The sequence below is a fragment of the Cornus florida genome, unplaced genomic scaffold (genome assembly GCF_030987335.1).
Source record: "Cornus florida cultivar Cherokee Brave unplaced genomic scaffold, ASM3098733v1 CherokeeBrave_3.0.0_Hap2_Chr08, whole genome shotgun sequence".
Taxonomy (NCBI): Eukaryota; Viridiplantae; Streptophyta; class Magnoliopsida; order Cornales; family Cornaceae; genus Cornus; species Cornus florida.
In genome coordinates this window covers 52,741,325-52,760,278 of record NW_026775578.1, presented here as the reverse complement: position 1 = coordinate 52,760,278, position 18,954 = coordinate 52,741,325, and the positions used below count along the sequence as shown (strand labels likewise).

General features: G+C 34.6%; 2 protein-coding genes across 2 annotated transcripts; both read right to left on the bottom strand.

Moving 5' to 3' along the window:
- Nucleotides 1-76: 76 nt before the first annotated feature.
- LOC132271728 (deSI-like protein At4g17486) lies at nt 77-6,087 on the bottom strand. The gene is made up of 4 exons (XM_059773195.1): nt 5,504-6,087; nt 1,791-2,052; nt 851-918; nt 77-520 (listed from the first exon to the last, which is right to left on the bottom strand). The coding sequence occupies exons 1-4, from the start codon at nt 5,636-5,638 to the stop codon at nt 242-244; spliced, it is 744 nt and encodes a 247-aa protein (XP_059629178.1). The 5' UTR covers nt 5,639-6,087; the 3' UTR covers nt 77-241.
- A 4,618-nt stretch (nt 6,088-10,705) lies between these two features.
- On the bottom strand, nt 10,706-13,924 carry LOC132271727 (probable receptor-like protein kinase At5g24010). The gene has a single exon (XM_059773194.1). It carries the CDS (start codon nt 13,464-13,466, stop codon nt 10,971-10,973), a length of 2,496 nt encoding a protein of 831 aa, XP_059629177.1. The 5' UTR covers nt 13,467-13,924; the 3' UTR covers nt 10,706-10,970.
- Between the last annotated feature and the right edge of the window lie 5,030 nt (nt 13,925-18,954).

Below are 18,954 nucleotides of genomic sequence, written 5' to 3'. Positions count from 1 at the left end.
CCTGTCCAAAATTCCATATTAGAGCTTCCAGAAAGTGGATGGTCTTTTGATCATGTCAGTCATGTTGAGACGAGAGGAGAAAAAAACACTTTTAAGATGCACAATTTTTCCAATGAAGAAATTCCACAGTTGAACAAAGTCTGTAAACATTTTACACTAATTCACAATTAACAAATAATCAATTGGTTTAAAAGGTTCTAAAATAGTACACACGGCAATCGTACGCCAGGGGAATACTTCCTCAAGTATCATGCCGTATATTCTGGTGCAGGGGTGCTTCTGCATCTTGTCGCTGTTGCTGCTGAGGCTTGTCATCCTCCTGGGTTTCCAGTTCTGAACTACCAGAGGGTTTGGGACCAGCAGAAACGAGGTTTTTAAACCAAGTACCTTGGAATCTAGGGGAACCTCTATTTGAATTGGCTGGAGACTTGGAAGCAATAGTGGAGCTGGAAGTAACACTTGCGAGAAACCGATATGCCACTTTGCTGGCTGATACAATCTCTGTTTTAGCTTGTCTCAGCTGCAGCAACCCAGAAAATCAATCAGAACAGAGAACTGCATGTTGGGAAATGCAACAAAATATAAAATGCACAGCTGTTGAAATATCCACAAATTGTCAAGTACTGCATGACCAAAATCTTGGCTGCAACCTACACAGCTTGTAGACAATTTCAAACTGTGTCCATGTAGCAGTAATGTGTGTGTGTGCGCGCGCGCGTGTTTTTCTTTTCTTTTTATTATTTCCTAAGAACAGGCATTGAATCTTGTTTTCAGGACACTACCTGACTTTTGGCAACTACAAGTGTAGGCACAGATGGAGCTACATTAAAAAAAAGAATAAGCATCTCACCCTGTATGCTGTATTTCCTGCTATCTCGACCGCAGCATCACCAGCATGGGCAAAGCGGTTAACCCAACCTGTTACAGTAACTATAAGAACATGCTCTACATAGTGAATTGCAACCACCAGAAATATTCTCTTTACACCAAATTTCTTTTCTCAGAGGTAAAAGAACACAGGACAAAAGCTGCAGTTCATGAATTAACTATAAATAAACGAGTTAATTAGAGTGATAACTAATATAATTACAAATAAGCTAACTTATATATTGATTAGAACAGTTTTCAATATTGCATATGCTGAAAACATATAAACGATCAATAATTACATAGTAAACAATTTTACTCGTTTATGATTTCTTTTTGAAAAAAAAAAAAAAAAGGAAAAAAAAAAAATTCATAAAAATACAAGTACATTTACAAAAAAGAAATAAAAAATGTAAATAACAAGTCATAGATGAAACACCAGATATCTATTTCTACTTCATCTTGCAGATAGGTCTGATATATTATTATTAGGAGAAAAATTATCGAAATCCGAGTAGGCAGTATCAAGTGAATTCAGTCAAGCAACTGAGGATTACTGGGTATATTCCAGGCCTCAAGAATGGCGTGTCTTCCATAGATGAAAAAAGAAGACAAAAGAAAGAAAACATAAAAACATGCACATTATATTCCAGGTCGCTTAAGAAAGGAGGATGTCTGCCCCACATCCATTTGAAATTTGTATTGCATGTCTCAAAGCAGGTTAACTCCATAAGTTGTCTATTGGACAGTTGTGCTTGCACCAAGAAACAACACCGCTCCTCACACGTACAAGGACCAGTAGATGTAAATCATATTTATGGATGGGCCCATAAGCACAAAAAAAATATTCAAGGAATGCACTACTCAATATTTGAATGAAAGTTTCACGAACATTGAAAGACAGAGAGGAGAAAGTAAATTACCAGGAAGTTTAGGCACACCAAGACTTTCACAGAGTTCATCACAGAAGTGATTGCAGTTTTTGGATAGTAAGTCGTATGAGTTACCAGGCCACTCTCTACTAAGTTCTCTCAGGATCTGATTGACCTTGAATATCGAGCAGTTTGTTCTTCCAAGGATGATGCATTCACGATATGTATACATTGGATTCTTTCCAGAAGGGCAACTAAATACTCCAGTGCCTTGATCACAGAAGCCAAATGACCATTCTTCGTCTCCATAAACCTATCACAGAATGCATTTATCATCTAATTAAAAGGAGGCATAAAATCTCTAGATGCACTTCAATTCAACACAAATTTATAAATCCACATATTACCAACAGTAACATAAGGTCATATCTAGAAATGGGGAAATACATACATGCAAGCATTGTGGACAGTGGATGAATGAAACGATTATACATGTTTCACTGAGGTTTTGTGAAAATCTAAAGGGCCACTCATGATCATGGATTGCATCTCCATACTATGTATCGAATGCAATTTTGGATAGGAAAAAACGATATAACCTGAATTTGATGAAATATATTATATAAGAATATAACCTAAAATAAATTAATTAATTAAAATATTGGAAAATAAATAAGAAAACCATATAGCATTTAAACTATAGTACATATAAAAAATGTACCTTCCCCAATTTTATTATCCAATATAACTAAGTATCCACAGAAAAATTCTCATTTCGAGAACAATGTATACATGTTACTGAAATGATTTCGTTAAGATGATACAAATATATACAGAGGAGTCCGATAAATGGATCAATAAGAAAAGGAGAATTAATTAAAATAGAAAGCAGAGACAAAGAGACAGATCAATAATGACTCTAGATGAAGTAACAAGAATATACCTTAGGAAACTAGATATAATGGTAAATGGCCTGCAGTATAAAAGAATAGAAGAAAATAATTAACGTTGCCAACCCATTCGATTGTGATGGAAGCAAGAGTTGTGACGACGACAATCACTACATGGGCCATTTGCAGTAATTTTTCATGTCACAAAATAAATTGCGATGTTAACCACTTGGTTCCCTAGCCTGTTGGTAGCAATGTTTAAAAATTCAACAGATCTTAGGTTCGAACAGTGGTATCATTCAGACGAGAAATTGCGATGTTAAATAGAAGTGTTGTCCACAGTGTTCATAAGAGATGTGTTAAAGGGTTCCATTCTGCCTGCATTATAAACATTACAATTTTACATTTATGTTCCTGAAACCCTGATATGTTGATGATAACAACACTTTCTGTACCTCGATACTTACCAGGTAACAACTTGTAATTTCATGTTTTCTTTTTGTTTTAAACGATATACAAGTATAATGGGTAAGTGGCTATTAAATCTACAATTAGTGAGAGCTACAATTAAACGAAAATAAATAAATAAAAGGTAAAAAGAGGGAGAACCAGAAAGTTGAATTAGAGAAACTAAGATAATGTGTATACTTGGGAAGAATGAGAGAGGAAAAGTTTATATAAATAAAAATTATCAACTAGTCAATCCAAATAGTTGAGGCAAGACAACATTTATTTGAGTTGGGAAAGTTAACAAACAAGATGAAGGTTATATCAGTCAAAGAGGATAATCAATTTCACAGGCCAACCAAGCGTTGGATAGTAAGCATGCCAGTTTATGTAGGAAAAAAAAAAAAGCATGCCAGTTTTCAGACTTTCAATCCATGCTATCATATTGAGAAATTGTTTTAACTTTTATATTTATTATTTTTATTTTTATTTTTATTTTTGTCAAAAGGGTGTTCATTCACCCTCCAAACCAATGAAACTCATAAAGAAAGCATTTCTTTGACTTGCTCTCGCCAACTTTAACCCCCTCTCTCATCAATCATCATGCTACTTTTCTACCTTTGCAGGGATTCAACAAAAAACAAGAAATAGATCACAGAAGAACGCAGTATACATGTTTTTTGACGAGCTCACTAATGTTCAGAGATGAGAAGTGATGGTCTTTTATGTATTTTGCAGAGATTACAAAACAAAAAACATTTAACTCCTAAATCAAAGTATCGAACACTGTAACCAAATTCCTGCTCTATGCATTCGTCAGAAAGTACTGAAGCCCTATCACAGAGTACCAAAGCACTCCCTGTTTCTTTGCCCACTCTCAATGCCTTAAGCATCTCAAGGTTTCCCATGAAACATTTCTACTGGCCAATGGTATCATATTCACTCTATCCACCGTTTATACAGAATATGTGAGATTAAGAAAACAAAAACTATCCAACTGTCTCTCATGAGACTACATCTTTCCACCAGTATGTTGTATCTAAGGGTCATAATTTTAGTTAAACCACGAGCAATCATGTCTTTCATCACCATCCCCAACACTTTTGCTCTTCATTTTTCCTTCCCATAACATATCCTTAAATGGACTGTGTTAGTCCTCCTCACTAATCTAATTATTGGTCTTTAGCACTCCATATCTAAGCCATCTAAATTTCAGAAATGTTTATTTATGGCAAGATGTCTCAATTGAAGATTCGCAGTAAAAAAACTTCAGGCATATCAAACATGAAGGTTTTTCACCAATAGGTAGATGACTTTCTGCCAAATTTAAGAGATTCTATTGAAACATGGCAACTCCATTGTAAGACAAAATGGAGTCCCACGGTAGGATGATAAAGATACAAGTAGAAAATGACCATATTTGTATGCAATTTCATACTAAGTATCTATATTATATAGCCAAATTAAGTACTTCAATCATGTAAAGTCCTACAATGCTTAAAATTTAATGAATAACCATGATTGGGTGCTTACAATTTTTATTGGACCAATGACAAGTTTAAGGTGCTACTCTCTTTAGTATATAATTTATATAAGAACACATATCGTACATCCAATCCAAAGAATCATTTCATACAAAATTAGCTTTTCAAAACTTAAACTAATGACCTGGTGCATCCCAATTTACGTAGTCAAGCATAAACATTATATTCTATGACTGTGAAAAAATTGGAATTGATAGCAATATTCCATCATTAAAGTCAACAAGATAAGAGAGTAGACAGGATTAAGTGATAAATTCAAATTATAGATTATTGGTAGTTATCGTCAGAGTCGGTCCAGTTGAAATTGGTGCACCTCAAATTCGTTTAATTGCATACCTATGATATGGCTTTCCAATTCTATGTGAGTTTATATTTTACCAATCCAAGGGATCTGCAAAAAATTGTGGTGTATGGTTATAAGTACATGAATGGGTCCCTACTCTTACTAATTGTGACTTCCAGTCTTCCCTGATGGACTTAAGAAATAGGTCCTCCTCATGAGTTCTTACATGTTATAGAACCCTGGATGTGTGATATATACACAAATGATATACAGAATAAATGGAATGATTAATTGTACACAAATTTATGGATTACACAAATTAAAAGTTCTTACACGTCATCCATGGAAAAACACATCTTACTCGCTAAAAAATAACAAGAAGAACACAGTTACACAAGCGTTTGAGCAAAGTCAACATATTAACATCAGCACACCAAATAACAGGAACAAATTCCCTAGATCTGGCGTCCATTCCTACATTCCATAATTGAAACAGAATAAAAAAAAAATACAAATACAGATGAGAATCTATGTAGAGATGATGATGGTTATATACAGATAAGAATCTATATAGAGAGAGAAAGGGAGAGAGAGAGAGACCTGAACGGCGCTGTGGAAGATTCCACCAAGACCAATACCGTCTTTAAAGATCTTGTTGATCTGAACAATGGTGTTGTTGGTCTTATCTGAACCACTATTCGTCACATCGTATATGTGGAGGACCACCTCCGTCATCTTCAAATCCCCAACTTCCTCTCTCTAAAAATTGATCCGAAAACCCTAAACTCCTCTCTCTCTCTCTCTCTATCTCTCTCTCTATATATATATAACTCTGTATCTATCTATGATTCTATATCTAAAGAAGAAATGATTCAATTGGAAATCAATCAAGAATCAAGAAACAACATAATCATGATTTACAAAAACGAGAACTCTCATCAGTTTCTACTTTTCTTCTTCTTTTTGGCTGTCACTGTATAAAACTACTGTAAACTAATTTGATAGTTGTCTCGATTTGCTAAATTCTCTCTCTCTCTCTCTCTCTCTCTCTCGCGGCTAATACGGTTTTGTTTCGAATTTTGAAGCCCCAAAACGAACCTGAGATGTGATTCTATTTTTTCAAATCTTATCGAAATAACGGAGCGTTGTGAATGAGGGTCAAAAGAGTTGGAGTGAAATTACGGAAATGTAAGTACTAGTTGGGAGTTTAGAACTGTGTTTAATGCCAAGTTAGAGTGATGATTTGGTCTGAGTTGGATAAGGTGGCCCACGTAGACGCGCACGCCATCATTTAACGGCTAATACCGACAAGTTAGGGAACCTTTCTTTAGTGTGGAATGACGATACTGCCCTTCTTCTCATTGACTGCTCTTCCATATCTACCCTAGGCGGTAAACTAATCAAATTCACGTCGGTTCAAAAATTACAAATTGTCACGTACCCGAATGTACGAGATATACTAATAGATGGACACTTGTATTACACAAACGATTTTGATGCGCTAGTTATACGGTATAACACATACAATAATTTTCTTTTTTTAAATTTAAAATTAAAAGAAATTTAGTGTTATTGACGGGACAATTCAACTAATTATTTATGATTAAATTTATATTTGATTTATTATTAGTTAGATATTCAATTTTATAAAGAAGATATAACTTTAGTAAAAATTTAAACGTTAACAAAATTAACTCATAATGATTAGGGAAAAAAAAAGGTTGGAGAAAAAATATTAAAATATAAACCAAAAAAAAAAGTGTAGAAAATTAGGAATTTGAATTTTTATTAAAGGAGAAAACATAGAGAGAGGGAAGAAAAATAAAAAACAATCATGATAAAAAAATATTTTAATAATATGTAAGTATAATATATTATAGCATTAATTAGATACTATATTTATAACATATTATGTATTAAAATACATGAAATCGGATTAATCATAATTTATATTTAGATTGCTTAGCTAATGGATTATTGGATTCAAATTACTCATTGATTATGGAATTGAATGGTTCAATTCATATTCGAATTATCGGATCAAATGGGTGTCGCTCTCACGTTATGCGTGGCTTAAATTTTATCGTTTTCGTGCTCCCACTCTTGCAATCGTTCCCGCTCTTACTTTGTGTGAATTAAAGAGAGTTTTAATTCTCAATGTTTTAATCATACTAGCCTAACTTTATGAAATGATGCATTCTAAATGTCTAAAGGTTTGATATGTCTGTTTAAATTGTGAATTTAACATACTTTTGGTGCTTACTGTTTTTTAAGAGTATTAATGGTATAAAGAGAGTCGTGTCATGACAAGAGCATGAATTATTTTTTTATTAATCACTAAATTGAAATAGTTTTGAGATGGTAAAAGATAAAACAATTTTGTTAATAAATTTATGAGCTCGTGTCATGGGAGTGTTCTTTCGAGCTCCATTGTTTGTCTAATTTAAAGTGCAAAAAAGTGTTTATGGGATGATTGATTGTTTTATGTTCTATTGGGATGATATTTTTAGTTAATTATATTTTATTTCCAAGGAAAAACAGTTAATTTTGTTTGTAAGAAGTCAAACCTATGAAAATGCTGACGAAAGTCTGAAATTTACTGGGGAGAGAGATGTGATGGAGATGAAGAGTCAAAAGGGGTGTTTGGGAGAAGAAGAAGATTGCGAGAATGAACCGCGATTCTCTCTCTCTCTCTCACACACACGCACACACACACACAAAAGTTGAGTCACCACACGCACACACACACACAAAAGTTGAGTCACCAGTTTCAGGAACAACTTAATAATTATTGTAAACAATAAACATGTAGACAAAAATAAAATAAAATCTGATTGGGTAAATCAAATTTAATAGGCCCAACTTGATCTTCAACCTCTTAGTGAATCTAACGAAGTGGTATTTGTCCCTAACTTTTTTTTTAATTTGGGTTCCACATAAAATGTTTTTCTTGGCCCAACTTCATCTTCAACCTCTTAGCAAATCTAAAGTAGTGGTATTTGTCCCTAATTTTTATTTTTAATTTGGGTTCCACATAAAATGTTTTTATTGAAAAAGATTTTTTTTTTATTAGTTAAAATATTTTTATTTTTATATTTTCAGTATTTGGTAAAGGTTTAGGTTAAAGTTAGGATAGATTCCATATATCCAAATGTGTAAAATAACTTGCTGAAAATTAATGAATAAATTATTATTATTAAATTTTAATATATTTTTTTATAAATATATTACGACAATCAAATAATAAAAAATAAAAAAAATATTTTACATCCAAAACATACAGAATCTTGATCAAACACAATTTACTTTATATAAGGAGTGTACAAACAAAATCCATAGAATTAAAGATCAACGGTGATTACCTGATATTGTGCAATCATAAAATGCCATTTAGATGGCTCACAAATTCGAATCACTTTGGTTTTCACTGTCAATATTTCGCTCACAGTTTGTTCAAATCACATTATATGACTTGACACTCATAGTACCAATAATTTCTTCCTTGATATTTTTTCATTTGTTTTGGGTATTCATGCATGAACACTTAAAAATTTGTTAATAGACTAAAAATAATTTGCAATTACCACCTCTGTTTAGCAAATTCACCATTGTTGCCCCGAATTTTTTTTTTTTTTTTTTAATTTGACCAAATACAAAATTCACTTTTATGCAAGGGTGTACAAAAAAACCGATTGAATCGGACTAAACTGACCATTAAACAGGACCATTCGGTTTGGCTCGACATTTTCACAATTTGGTCTTGTCTTGATTCAAAAAATATACCACAAAACCTAACTAAACCGAATCATGATATAAATATATATATTTACTTATTATATAGTATAATATACATACAGATTATTAGTTCCCATTATCTTATTATTATCTGGATTTACTTAGACATTAATAATAATAATAACAAAACAAGAAGGTAAAAATGAAAATATTTTAAGCCCATAACATAAAAAAAATGTCAATTTTTAATTTTATGTTTTTTCCTATGTTATATTGTGACTTTAATTGCAGTTAACCCATGAGCATCGTTTTGTGGCGCAGAAGTCCACTGAACTATAATTTTGACAAATAAGTCCTCCTAATTTAGAAGAATTGTGCACCACAAAACGACAGTACAAGAGGTTTAAGTAGAATTAAACCCAATCAAAAGAGAGGCCATAAAAAACAAGATAGTCGACAACATAAAGGCCCCACACTCTTTAGTGGGTGGCCGGCCATCTCTTCCCATCTCACTCACCTCCTCCTTAGTGGAATCCCTGTAGTGTGTGTAGTGTGTGTAATCTGTGTATTATTAGCAGCAAATCCCTAAGGTCCAGCTTCACAAGGGCCCCCCAAAATGAATGGGTTAGCATTGTCCACATTAGTAGTGTTCTGGAAAATGTACTGCTGCTGCTTTAATACTTCAAGCTTTTCATATATGTGTGTGAATACAATGTGAGTTTCAGTGCATATGCTAATGGAAATTCCCCTGAAAAATGAATGGCATCAGTAGTTTTCCATAGCAATTCAACCTACAAGTCCACAAGAGGTTATTAAAATGAATAAAAGGTACTCAATAATTATAAAATAAGATCGGGTGTGCGAGCGTGTTTTTGCCAATGAAAAAAAAAAAAAAGTCGCATTCATTGTAACAAAAGACTCCTATGAAAATTACACATGGAGCAGTTTGATTTACATAACAGGTTCCTGTATGGATATGTTACCTGCAACCGAGATACGTGCGTCAAGTAAAGATATGTTACACATGAATCGGATGTGTCAAAACCTCAAATAGGATACGTTGACACTGCTAAATATTCATATTATTTAACATATTATTTTAATTTTTTAGAGTAAAATAATGCCTTTATGTGACCGTGTCTAATTTAAGTATTTCACTCATTTTGAAGGAATAATATAATAAAATTAAATTATTTCCAACCAAAATTGTCCTACACATTTCACATTCCCGTGTCCAAGACCGAGACAAGATACTTCACCTACTTTGAAGAGTCAACATAGGTTACCCTTTTTCTTCTAATATTTCAAACATTTGTAAACAAAACTCTGACACAGACAAAAAAAATGTCAGCAGATTTTTCATTGAAGAAAAAAGGATCAGTTGTATCTTAGTGGTCACGGACTATCATTATAGACGATAAAGAGAATCTACATATCAGTGAGCATTTTTTGCATAATTTAGAATAATATAAGAACAATTTTGTTTCTCTCTTTTTCTTCTTTATTTTGGATTTTAATGGCTGAATACTATTCTAGTTTAAATATAGAACAGCAACTTCATACCCCTTCAAGGCTTTCAATATAAAGAACATTTTGTTTTTTAATGATATGCAAACTTGCATCATTGAAAGTTATCTCATGTTTAAAAGGAAACGCCTCGTATGCTCTATCATGTCTTAGTAGACAAAAACAAGGATCATTCTGGGCAAAACAATAACAAGAATCAAATGTAGCTCCAAACTAGGAGGATCATTATTAACAGTAACAGTAATAATCGACAGTAACTGTAATAATCTTGCCAGCAATATTTTGTTGATAAAAGTACTAATGATTGAGGACCATTACGAATATTCCCTACACACGCGCGCGCACACACAAGAAAATCAAAGATCAAAGTCAATGGTTATCACCTACGGATACAAAGTCAATACACAGCCGACATAAGGAAAGATAAAAGTTAAGGATGAGGACTTTCCATCAAATCTAAAGGAATGATGCCATTTTCAGGGGGAAAATCAGATACTGAATTCGGATTTGCACATGTGATAATATATGCAAAACAGGGTGTTCCAATAAATAATGATTATATTTGTTTGGTAATGTAAACATTACAATGACTAAAATATCAGCCTAAGAGATCCATTAATATTCTATATAAAAACTACAATAATAAGGAAACATTAGTAGCAACAAAATGAAAACATAAAATAAAAATGAAAAACAGAAAGCTAAACTATATTGATACCTCCAGTATGTTTCGCAGAAGTTTCGAGCAATGAGCTGATGTTGAGATACAGTGGGAATTGCTTATTTTACTGTATAAACCTATGAACTATCTACCTTCATTGGTCATCAATTGGGAAAAGACTTGGTCTGTTGTTGTTGTGTCAGTAGTCCCATCACCATTATCTTCCTGAATCCCATTGTTGCTAGAGGGATCTCTGAGAACAACTCTAGGAGCCGGGAGCTCTGGTGCAGTGACATCACCATTTTCATGAGGTTCTCTTCGCCTTCCGGTCTCCTGCAGTTGTAGTGCATATTCCAAATTCCATAACACATCACCCATAGTCGGCCTATCGACGCCATAATCAGCCAAACATTTCTCCGCTGTTTCTCCAAATTTCTTCAAAGAGCTCGGTTTTATCTTACCCACGAGATGGGGATCAATGATCTGCTCAAGCAGCCCCTTCTTCTGCCACTGGATTGCCCATTCAGCCAAATTCACCTGCTCCCTCGCGACATTGGGGTCAACAGCAGGTCTAGCACAAAGAACTTCCAAAAGCACAACACCAAAAGAATAAACATCTGATTTATCTGTAAGCTGCTGCCTCCTGAAATACTCCGGATCGAGATACCCAAAACTACCTTTTACACCTGTGCTTACATGGGTCTCATTGAGACAAGGACCAGACCTCGAGAGACCAAAATCTGCAACCTTAGCAACATAATTCTCATCAAGCAAGATATTGGTTGATTTAATGTCACGATGGATAATTCCTTGTGCTGAACCCGTATGAAGGTAGTGAAGGCCTCTTGCCGCACCAATGCATATCTCAAGCCTCTGCTTCCATGACAAAGGAGGTAATCCTTTACCATATAGATGACTTTTCAATGGCCCTTTCTCCATATATTCATAAACAAGTATCATTTCTGACTGTTCTTCACAATACCCAACAAGTGAAACAAGGTGACGGTGGCGAATTTTTGACAGAACTGTTATTTCAGTCTGGAATTCGGGTAGGCCCTGCCTGGATCCTGGTACACCTCGCTTCACAGCAACCTTCATGTTGTTCTGAAGAACCCCTTTGTAAACCATGCCAAATCCACCAGAACCAATAATCAGATTCTTGTCAAAATTGTTTGTTGCCACTTGTACATCAGCAAAAGGGATCCTCAAGCTGAGATACCCATTCGGGCCAGGGGATGCAATCACAGTCCCTTCAGAGTGTCTACTAAGTGAACTGCCTGCATATACACGTAAGGGTGTCCAACCCATACTTTCTGCAGGTTTCGGTTTCTTCCTCCTGCATCTCAGTAGAACCAAAACTGAAAGTATTGCCAAACACAAAGCAGCAACGCCTCCAAGAATCAAACCCACCAAAAACCAACTACTAATCTTCTTTGACCCTGTACCTATACCCACAAAATTCACCATCTTCATGATCTCTACCCCATTTAAAATAGCATTCTTTTTTGAAGGACTACTCAAATCAGAAGGGCCAACACTTATCCGCACAACTCCTGAATGATCAGAATCCGCAACAAAATCAATGTAGTAAGGAGATGCAAGCGAATGGACTGTAAGGGTAGACAGGTCAAGATCTTTGTAAGCCATGAGCCCGTTGATATACACGTTGAAGTATAGCTGATTAAGCGAAGGACTAACAAAGTCACAGAAATGCAACCGGACAAAGTGCCGAGCAAACCCCCCATCAACCGGAAAATTCCATGTTATATTGAATATTGAATCTAATGTCAAGTTATCCCTATTCAACTGCTGTGCAGTCATATAAACATTATCGGGAGCAACCTCTCTGCTCGCACCCCCATTTAGATACTTTGGTGGATTCGTGGTTCTCGCAATTTTTGCAGCAGGTTTCAGAACTAAGAAATTTTCATCAGGAACCCAAGTCCTCCAAAGAGTGTCATTAAAAGGGGTCAATTTTGGACCTCCAACATTGATCCTATGAACAGTTTCTAAAATTTGTGATGAAAGGTTCTTAAACTCTTCAATGCCATTAGGACAAATAAATTTAGCCCCATTATCAACAATGAGATCATCAGGAGCTAAGAACACCTCAATTGCATTAACAAATGCAAAACCCGAATCATTTGTAGGCACAAACATTATTTCAAAATTTACCACATCCACCATCAACATGAACTCTTTAACAACAGTGTATTGAATACCAAAATTGTTTAAAAGCGAAAACCCATTAGCCGAAACGCTAAATTTAGCATTACTGAGATTGTAATTCTGAGCAGTGAATGGAGAGAAATGGAGACGTACCAAGTGGGTCCCAAATTTCTTTATGCTGAATCCATAGCTCGAAGCAGCCGCGAAAACCCTAGCAGTGTGGTAAATTCGAGTTGAATTTGAAGATGGGTTTGTGCTTGTTACAGAGATGGACTTACCTGTAGAGAGATAAGCCGAACCGGGTGTCGTCAAATCGCCGATGAAGACTCTGTTGTCGACGGTTATGTTTGTGTTTGATCCACAGTCGATGAGGAAATTGTCTCGTGGCGTGAAAGCCATTGAGAGATGAAGGTGTGAAAAGTGGATGAGAGAGAAAATTAGAGAGAGAAAGTGAACAATTCTAGCATCCATTGACGGAGAACTTAAAGACACTCAGAAAATGAACTCAAAAAATGGATTTTGACATACAAAGAGATGAAAACTGGAAGATAGAGAGTGCTAGAGAGAGAAAGTGGAGCATTTTGGAGATGGGTATTTGCAGAAGAACCCAATATGCAAAATTAAAAGAAGGGATGAGGAGAATTGAAGGAGATGGGGAAAGCTAGAGAGAGAAAGTGAAGGATTTGCTTCTCTCTATACATATATGTACATATATATATATATATATTATGTGGAAATTAATGGGTTGTTTGAAATTGTATGAAGATTAGGATTGAGTGGCAGTGTCGGTAGAGCAAAAGGAACTGTGTTGTTGATGAAAGAACAGAAAGTTCTCGTGAAGAAACAGAAGGGTTTTGACTTGTGAAGCAAAATCTCTCTGAGAGTGGCTCACAGCTGCCACAGCTAGTGAAGGGACGGTGAATATGGACATTGAAATGAATAAATACTACTCCTAGTGGTTTTCAGGCATGTTTTTAATGAAATTTATTATTTTTTTAACCGTTCGAGTGGTGGGCCCAATTGTCATTTTGCCACTGTGGTGGAGAGACTTGAGGGGATAAGCAACAAAGCCCCGCAAGACAATGGTGGGTCCAATGTTTGTTTGGCCCTACTTATTATGTTACGGAGTATTTAAAGTTTTTCTTCTTGTTTTGTTTTTATTTTCAATCAAATTTTAATATATTTATACGTTACAGCATCACCTATATCTCACTATTACACAATATACATTCAGTTTAATTTCCGAAAAAAAAAATATACATTCAGTTTGATGTGACAGTGATGATCTTCAATGATCTTGTGCATTTATATGAAAAAACCCAACTCACTGCATTGAGAATAAAATTCATGTAGTAGTGTTATACTTATGTAACACTCTATATGACCTATTAATATAACAATTTCAGAGATATATGCACAGACATGGACAAATAAGTTAAATGGCGGCTAAAGCTTCGCGGAATCTCTAAATAAGATTGGGTTTGGACGGAATGATTTGAAGGAATTGGGAAAGAAAAGAAATAATAGGGTTTAATGTGTTTGGATAATTTAAAATAAGAGAAAAGAATGATAAGGGGAGAAAGTTATTCCTTCTTATCTCTCATATTCGAGAAATTATTGAATATTCGGGGGTAGTGAGAGCCATTGGATTATCGATGTGGTGGTGGTGGGTCCCACCACATTTAAGGGTTGGGATGCCCCGGGGTACCATATCCCCGGGGTATTCAATAATTACTGCTCATTTTCATTTTCTATCTCTTCAAAAATGAGAAGATAAGGAGAGAAAATATAGTGTCTAAGTAATATTTTTATAATCCCGGAACAGTCCTCAATAATTAAAAAGAAAAAATTATTATTTCACCGATATCCATTCTATTTAAAAGGATACGATAATAATTTAGTTGTTATCATTTCTCTTCTTTTCTACCCATTATCAAATCCAAACAAGAATATTATCATTTATTTTTTTTTGTCTTCTATCTATCCAAATATAAATATAAATTATTGTTATCTTTTTTATTCTTTTCTCTCATAACTAATACTATCATTTTTTTTCTTTTCTTTTCCTATGTATCCAAACAAATCCTAATTCATACAACCATTGAAATTTTAAAGACACAACAAATAGCACGCGCACACAAGTGTTGTTCTTCTGTGAAGATCTTCAAATCGTTGTTCGAGATCAAGCTCCATCGGCCCTTGATTAGACAACATTTCGAGCCTTCTTCAATCTAGATAGGTTAAAGGAAAACACCTACCGTCCTACCTTTCCCTCCTCAACATACTGCACGATATTGTTGTTACCACTAGTTGGATTTAGCATTATCGAAGCCTGTGATGGAGGAGGGTCAAGCAAGTGGAAGTATTTTCATACATACATGGGCCAAAATGATGCAATAAAAAAAATGTAGGTAGAACCATAGAAGATGGAGAGATATGTATGTGAAAGAGGGAAAAAAGGTAAATGGGAAGGGAAGTGAAGAGAAAAAAAATAGTATAGAAGGCCTACCTCTTTAAAGCGAAATTAGAGTTAGAAGTGTTGATGCAAGATTTCTACAACGACTGGGAATGACGTTGTATCTATAAAAAAAAAAAAAAAAGTAATCGAAGTATTGTCTTGATTATCGGAGACCGTTTGGCTGGTACCACACCAGTGCCCTTTCGATTACTTTTTCCTTCTTTGTAGATACGATATCGTTCCCGATCGATGCAAAATCTTGCATCAACAAGAATCCTTCTTGTATATTGAAAGTTGATTCTTCAATACAGGGTCTTGACCTCTTCCTTACTCTTTAAGGGAGAATTGGAGATAAGATTGTTAGTTTAAACGCTTGCACTTGAGTGAGGAATGTCTAAACTCTGCAAAGAGGCTTAGACTTAATTTATTTAAGTAGGGAGGTCAGTATATGTAGGATTGTAGGTCAAAATTTTGGAGGTGGAGGGCGTATTTATAGACTTTTTGGACCAATGGTGAACTATTTCAAAACTTTTGAAAATTGCGGCATAGAAGATAGGCACTTTCTTTTCTTTTTATTTATTTTTTATTTTTTACGTGTCGTACCCTGTGGTGCAATAATTCATTTTTCCTACTCTTTTTTGCATAGCTTACTTTTTACTAGGGCTGCAAATGAGCCGAGCTGTTCATGAACAGCTCGGGCTCGGCTCGCTAAGTGCTCGGCTCGGGCTCGGGCTCGTTCATTAAGCAAATGAACCGAGCTCGAGCTCAATTTATAAGCTCGTTTAGTAAACGAGCCGAGCCCGAACAACGTTGGGCTCGGCTCGCATAGGCTCGTGAACATGGGCTCGTTAAGGCTCGTGAACAAGGCTCGTATCAAGCTCGTTATATATAAATATATATATATGCATATTAATCAGGCCCAACCCACATCTTTTTATTAATCAGGCCCAACTTAAATCTCTTCATTTATCAACCCCAACTTAAATCCTTTCACCCACATCTCACCATTAAATTAAACCCTAAAAACACTCCAACCACATAGTCTACCGACTACACTCTCCACAAGACACAAACGCATAAGCCAGCTCTCTCTCTCTGTCTCTGTCTCTCTAATCAACACCAACCTAAATTCTGCCAACATCAATCCACAAGCCACCTAGCTATCTCTCAAAGGGATCTTAAGGTGGAACTATAGTATGGAAACCTGGTAATATTTGATTTTTATTTTGAAAAATTGTTCTTTATTTATTTTTTAATCTTTTTTTTTTTGTATTTCGTTTTTTTCTTGGAGATTTAGATATGATCTCATGTAAGTGATTAGTTACTTTCTTGAATCTGGAATTCATTCTTCTACTTGAGTGTATTGAAATTTTAGCAGAAAAAAAAAAAAAAAAAAATTGCAGATGCTCTGGTTCTTGGCTGCCTTCTGCCTTCTATGGAAAATTTTTAATTTTTTTTTTTGTATTTTGTTTTTTTTCTTGGAGATTTAGATGTGATATCATGTAAGTGATTAGTTACTTTCTTGAATCTGGAATTCATTCTTTTACTTGAGTATATTGAAATTTTAGCAGAAAAAATTAAAAAAAAATTGCAGATGCTCTGGTTCTTGGCTGCCTTCTGCCTTTTATGGAAAATTTTATAGTTACAGATCTTAGTAGAAATACGTTCTCCGAATCTCTAACCATCTCTGTTTTTTTGGTTGAATCGATACATCTTCTTTATGCATAGAAGGCACAGTTGGGAAGCAAATTTGGAGGGTGTATATAAACAAGCCCGAGCCGAGCCGAGCCCGAGCTTCATGAAACTCAACCGAGCCCGAGCCCGAGCCCGAGCCCGAGCCGAGCCCGAGCACCTCTCCAAAGATGACTAGTCGAGCCCGAACAACCCAAAGCTCGGCTCGACTCATTTGCAGCCCTACTTTTTACATTGAAATTGGTCATTTTTATATTTATTTAGACTTTTTGGAGTTAAAAACTCAGTTTTGGGTTGCTTGTTGAGCATTCCAGAAGCTCTAGAGGCGATCAGATGGCTTTTTTGTCATTCTGTAAGATCAAACGATAAAAGTAACCCGATGGAAAGGTGTTTATGATTAACCTAAGGATAAATGACTTGAATTTTAATTTGAAAGTGTTAGTTTTAGGATTTCATGACGATTAGATAGTGATTGAAGCAAAAATCGGAATCACTATGTGCCCAAAATCCTAATTTGTGCAATTTGGCAAAAATTGACTGAGTTGAGTCAATTCAAAATCGAAAGGTATAATAAGTGAATTATAATTCACTAACGGGTAATGGCCTAGTGGTATCAGTCTTTTACCTTCCAAAGAGAGGTTAGGGGTTCAAGTTTCATAAAAAACAAGTATGTGTGAGTACCAACTAGAAAGAAAAAAAAAAAAGTGAATTCGGATTCCAAATAATATTTTGAACCTTTAAGATATGATTTTGTTATGCCAATGTTGATCAAGACTGAAATCGAGTATACTTTAATTGAGATTGGTTTTAAGAAATGCTATAGAGTTTCACATTTGGTGTAGATTTCAAGTCTTTTTGAAATTCCTTGATTGTTTAACTTGTTAGACAGTACAAAGTCTAACGGAATTGATTTTAATTGATATAAAGAGATATTATAATCATAAGTTGGCCTATTAGGTCAGCTGGTTAGAGCATCATGCTAATAACGCGAATATTATAGGTTCAAGACCTGCATGGGTTATAAATTTCTTGTTTTATTTCTCATACTTTTGTTATTAATTTATTTTTCATCATTTTTCTTTTCTTTTTTTCTCATACTTTTGTTATTAATTTATTTAAGTGTGAGCATACTTAATTAAAATTAATGGTTTCACCACTTTCACATAAAAATAATAATAATAAAAAAAATAAAAAAAATAATGGTCTATCAACGTGATATCTAACACATTGTTGCCTTAATAGACAATGATTATGCCCTAGGTGCTGTAAAGCTTGCAGGTACTAAAAAGGGCGCTACAATTTAATGGTGGGTCAAGTTCGTTGAAATTTTATTGAGTGGGTTCGTGGATGTCATTTTCATGTGACCATGAGATAGAAAAGTTTAAATAACATGATATAAGATGTGATCAATTTGCCTTTAATAAGCTGTTGTCACTTATTTCAAAAGTTAGTGGGATATACTCACATGGTGTCGATTATTGGCGAATTTATTTCTCTCTCTCACATTTTAGGTCCACTATATCTGTCGCATTGTGGATATTTATATTTTGTACATTATAGTTTATGTCATATTAATAAAAATTTAATTTTTCAAACTTGACAAATGAATGCTAATCTTGACTGGTCAGGTTCACCATGTCATTGTGATATCGAAAGAGACAAAAACTATGGAACAATCTTTCTTGCTACATTTGAGTAGTGTGACAAGTCACGAATATTTGATTTTAGTCATTGAATGAGTTCACGTAGACTTATGTCTTACATTAGATGCTACTTAGAGTCGGTGTTAGGATAATGATTTTGAATTTG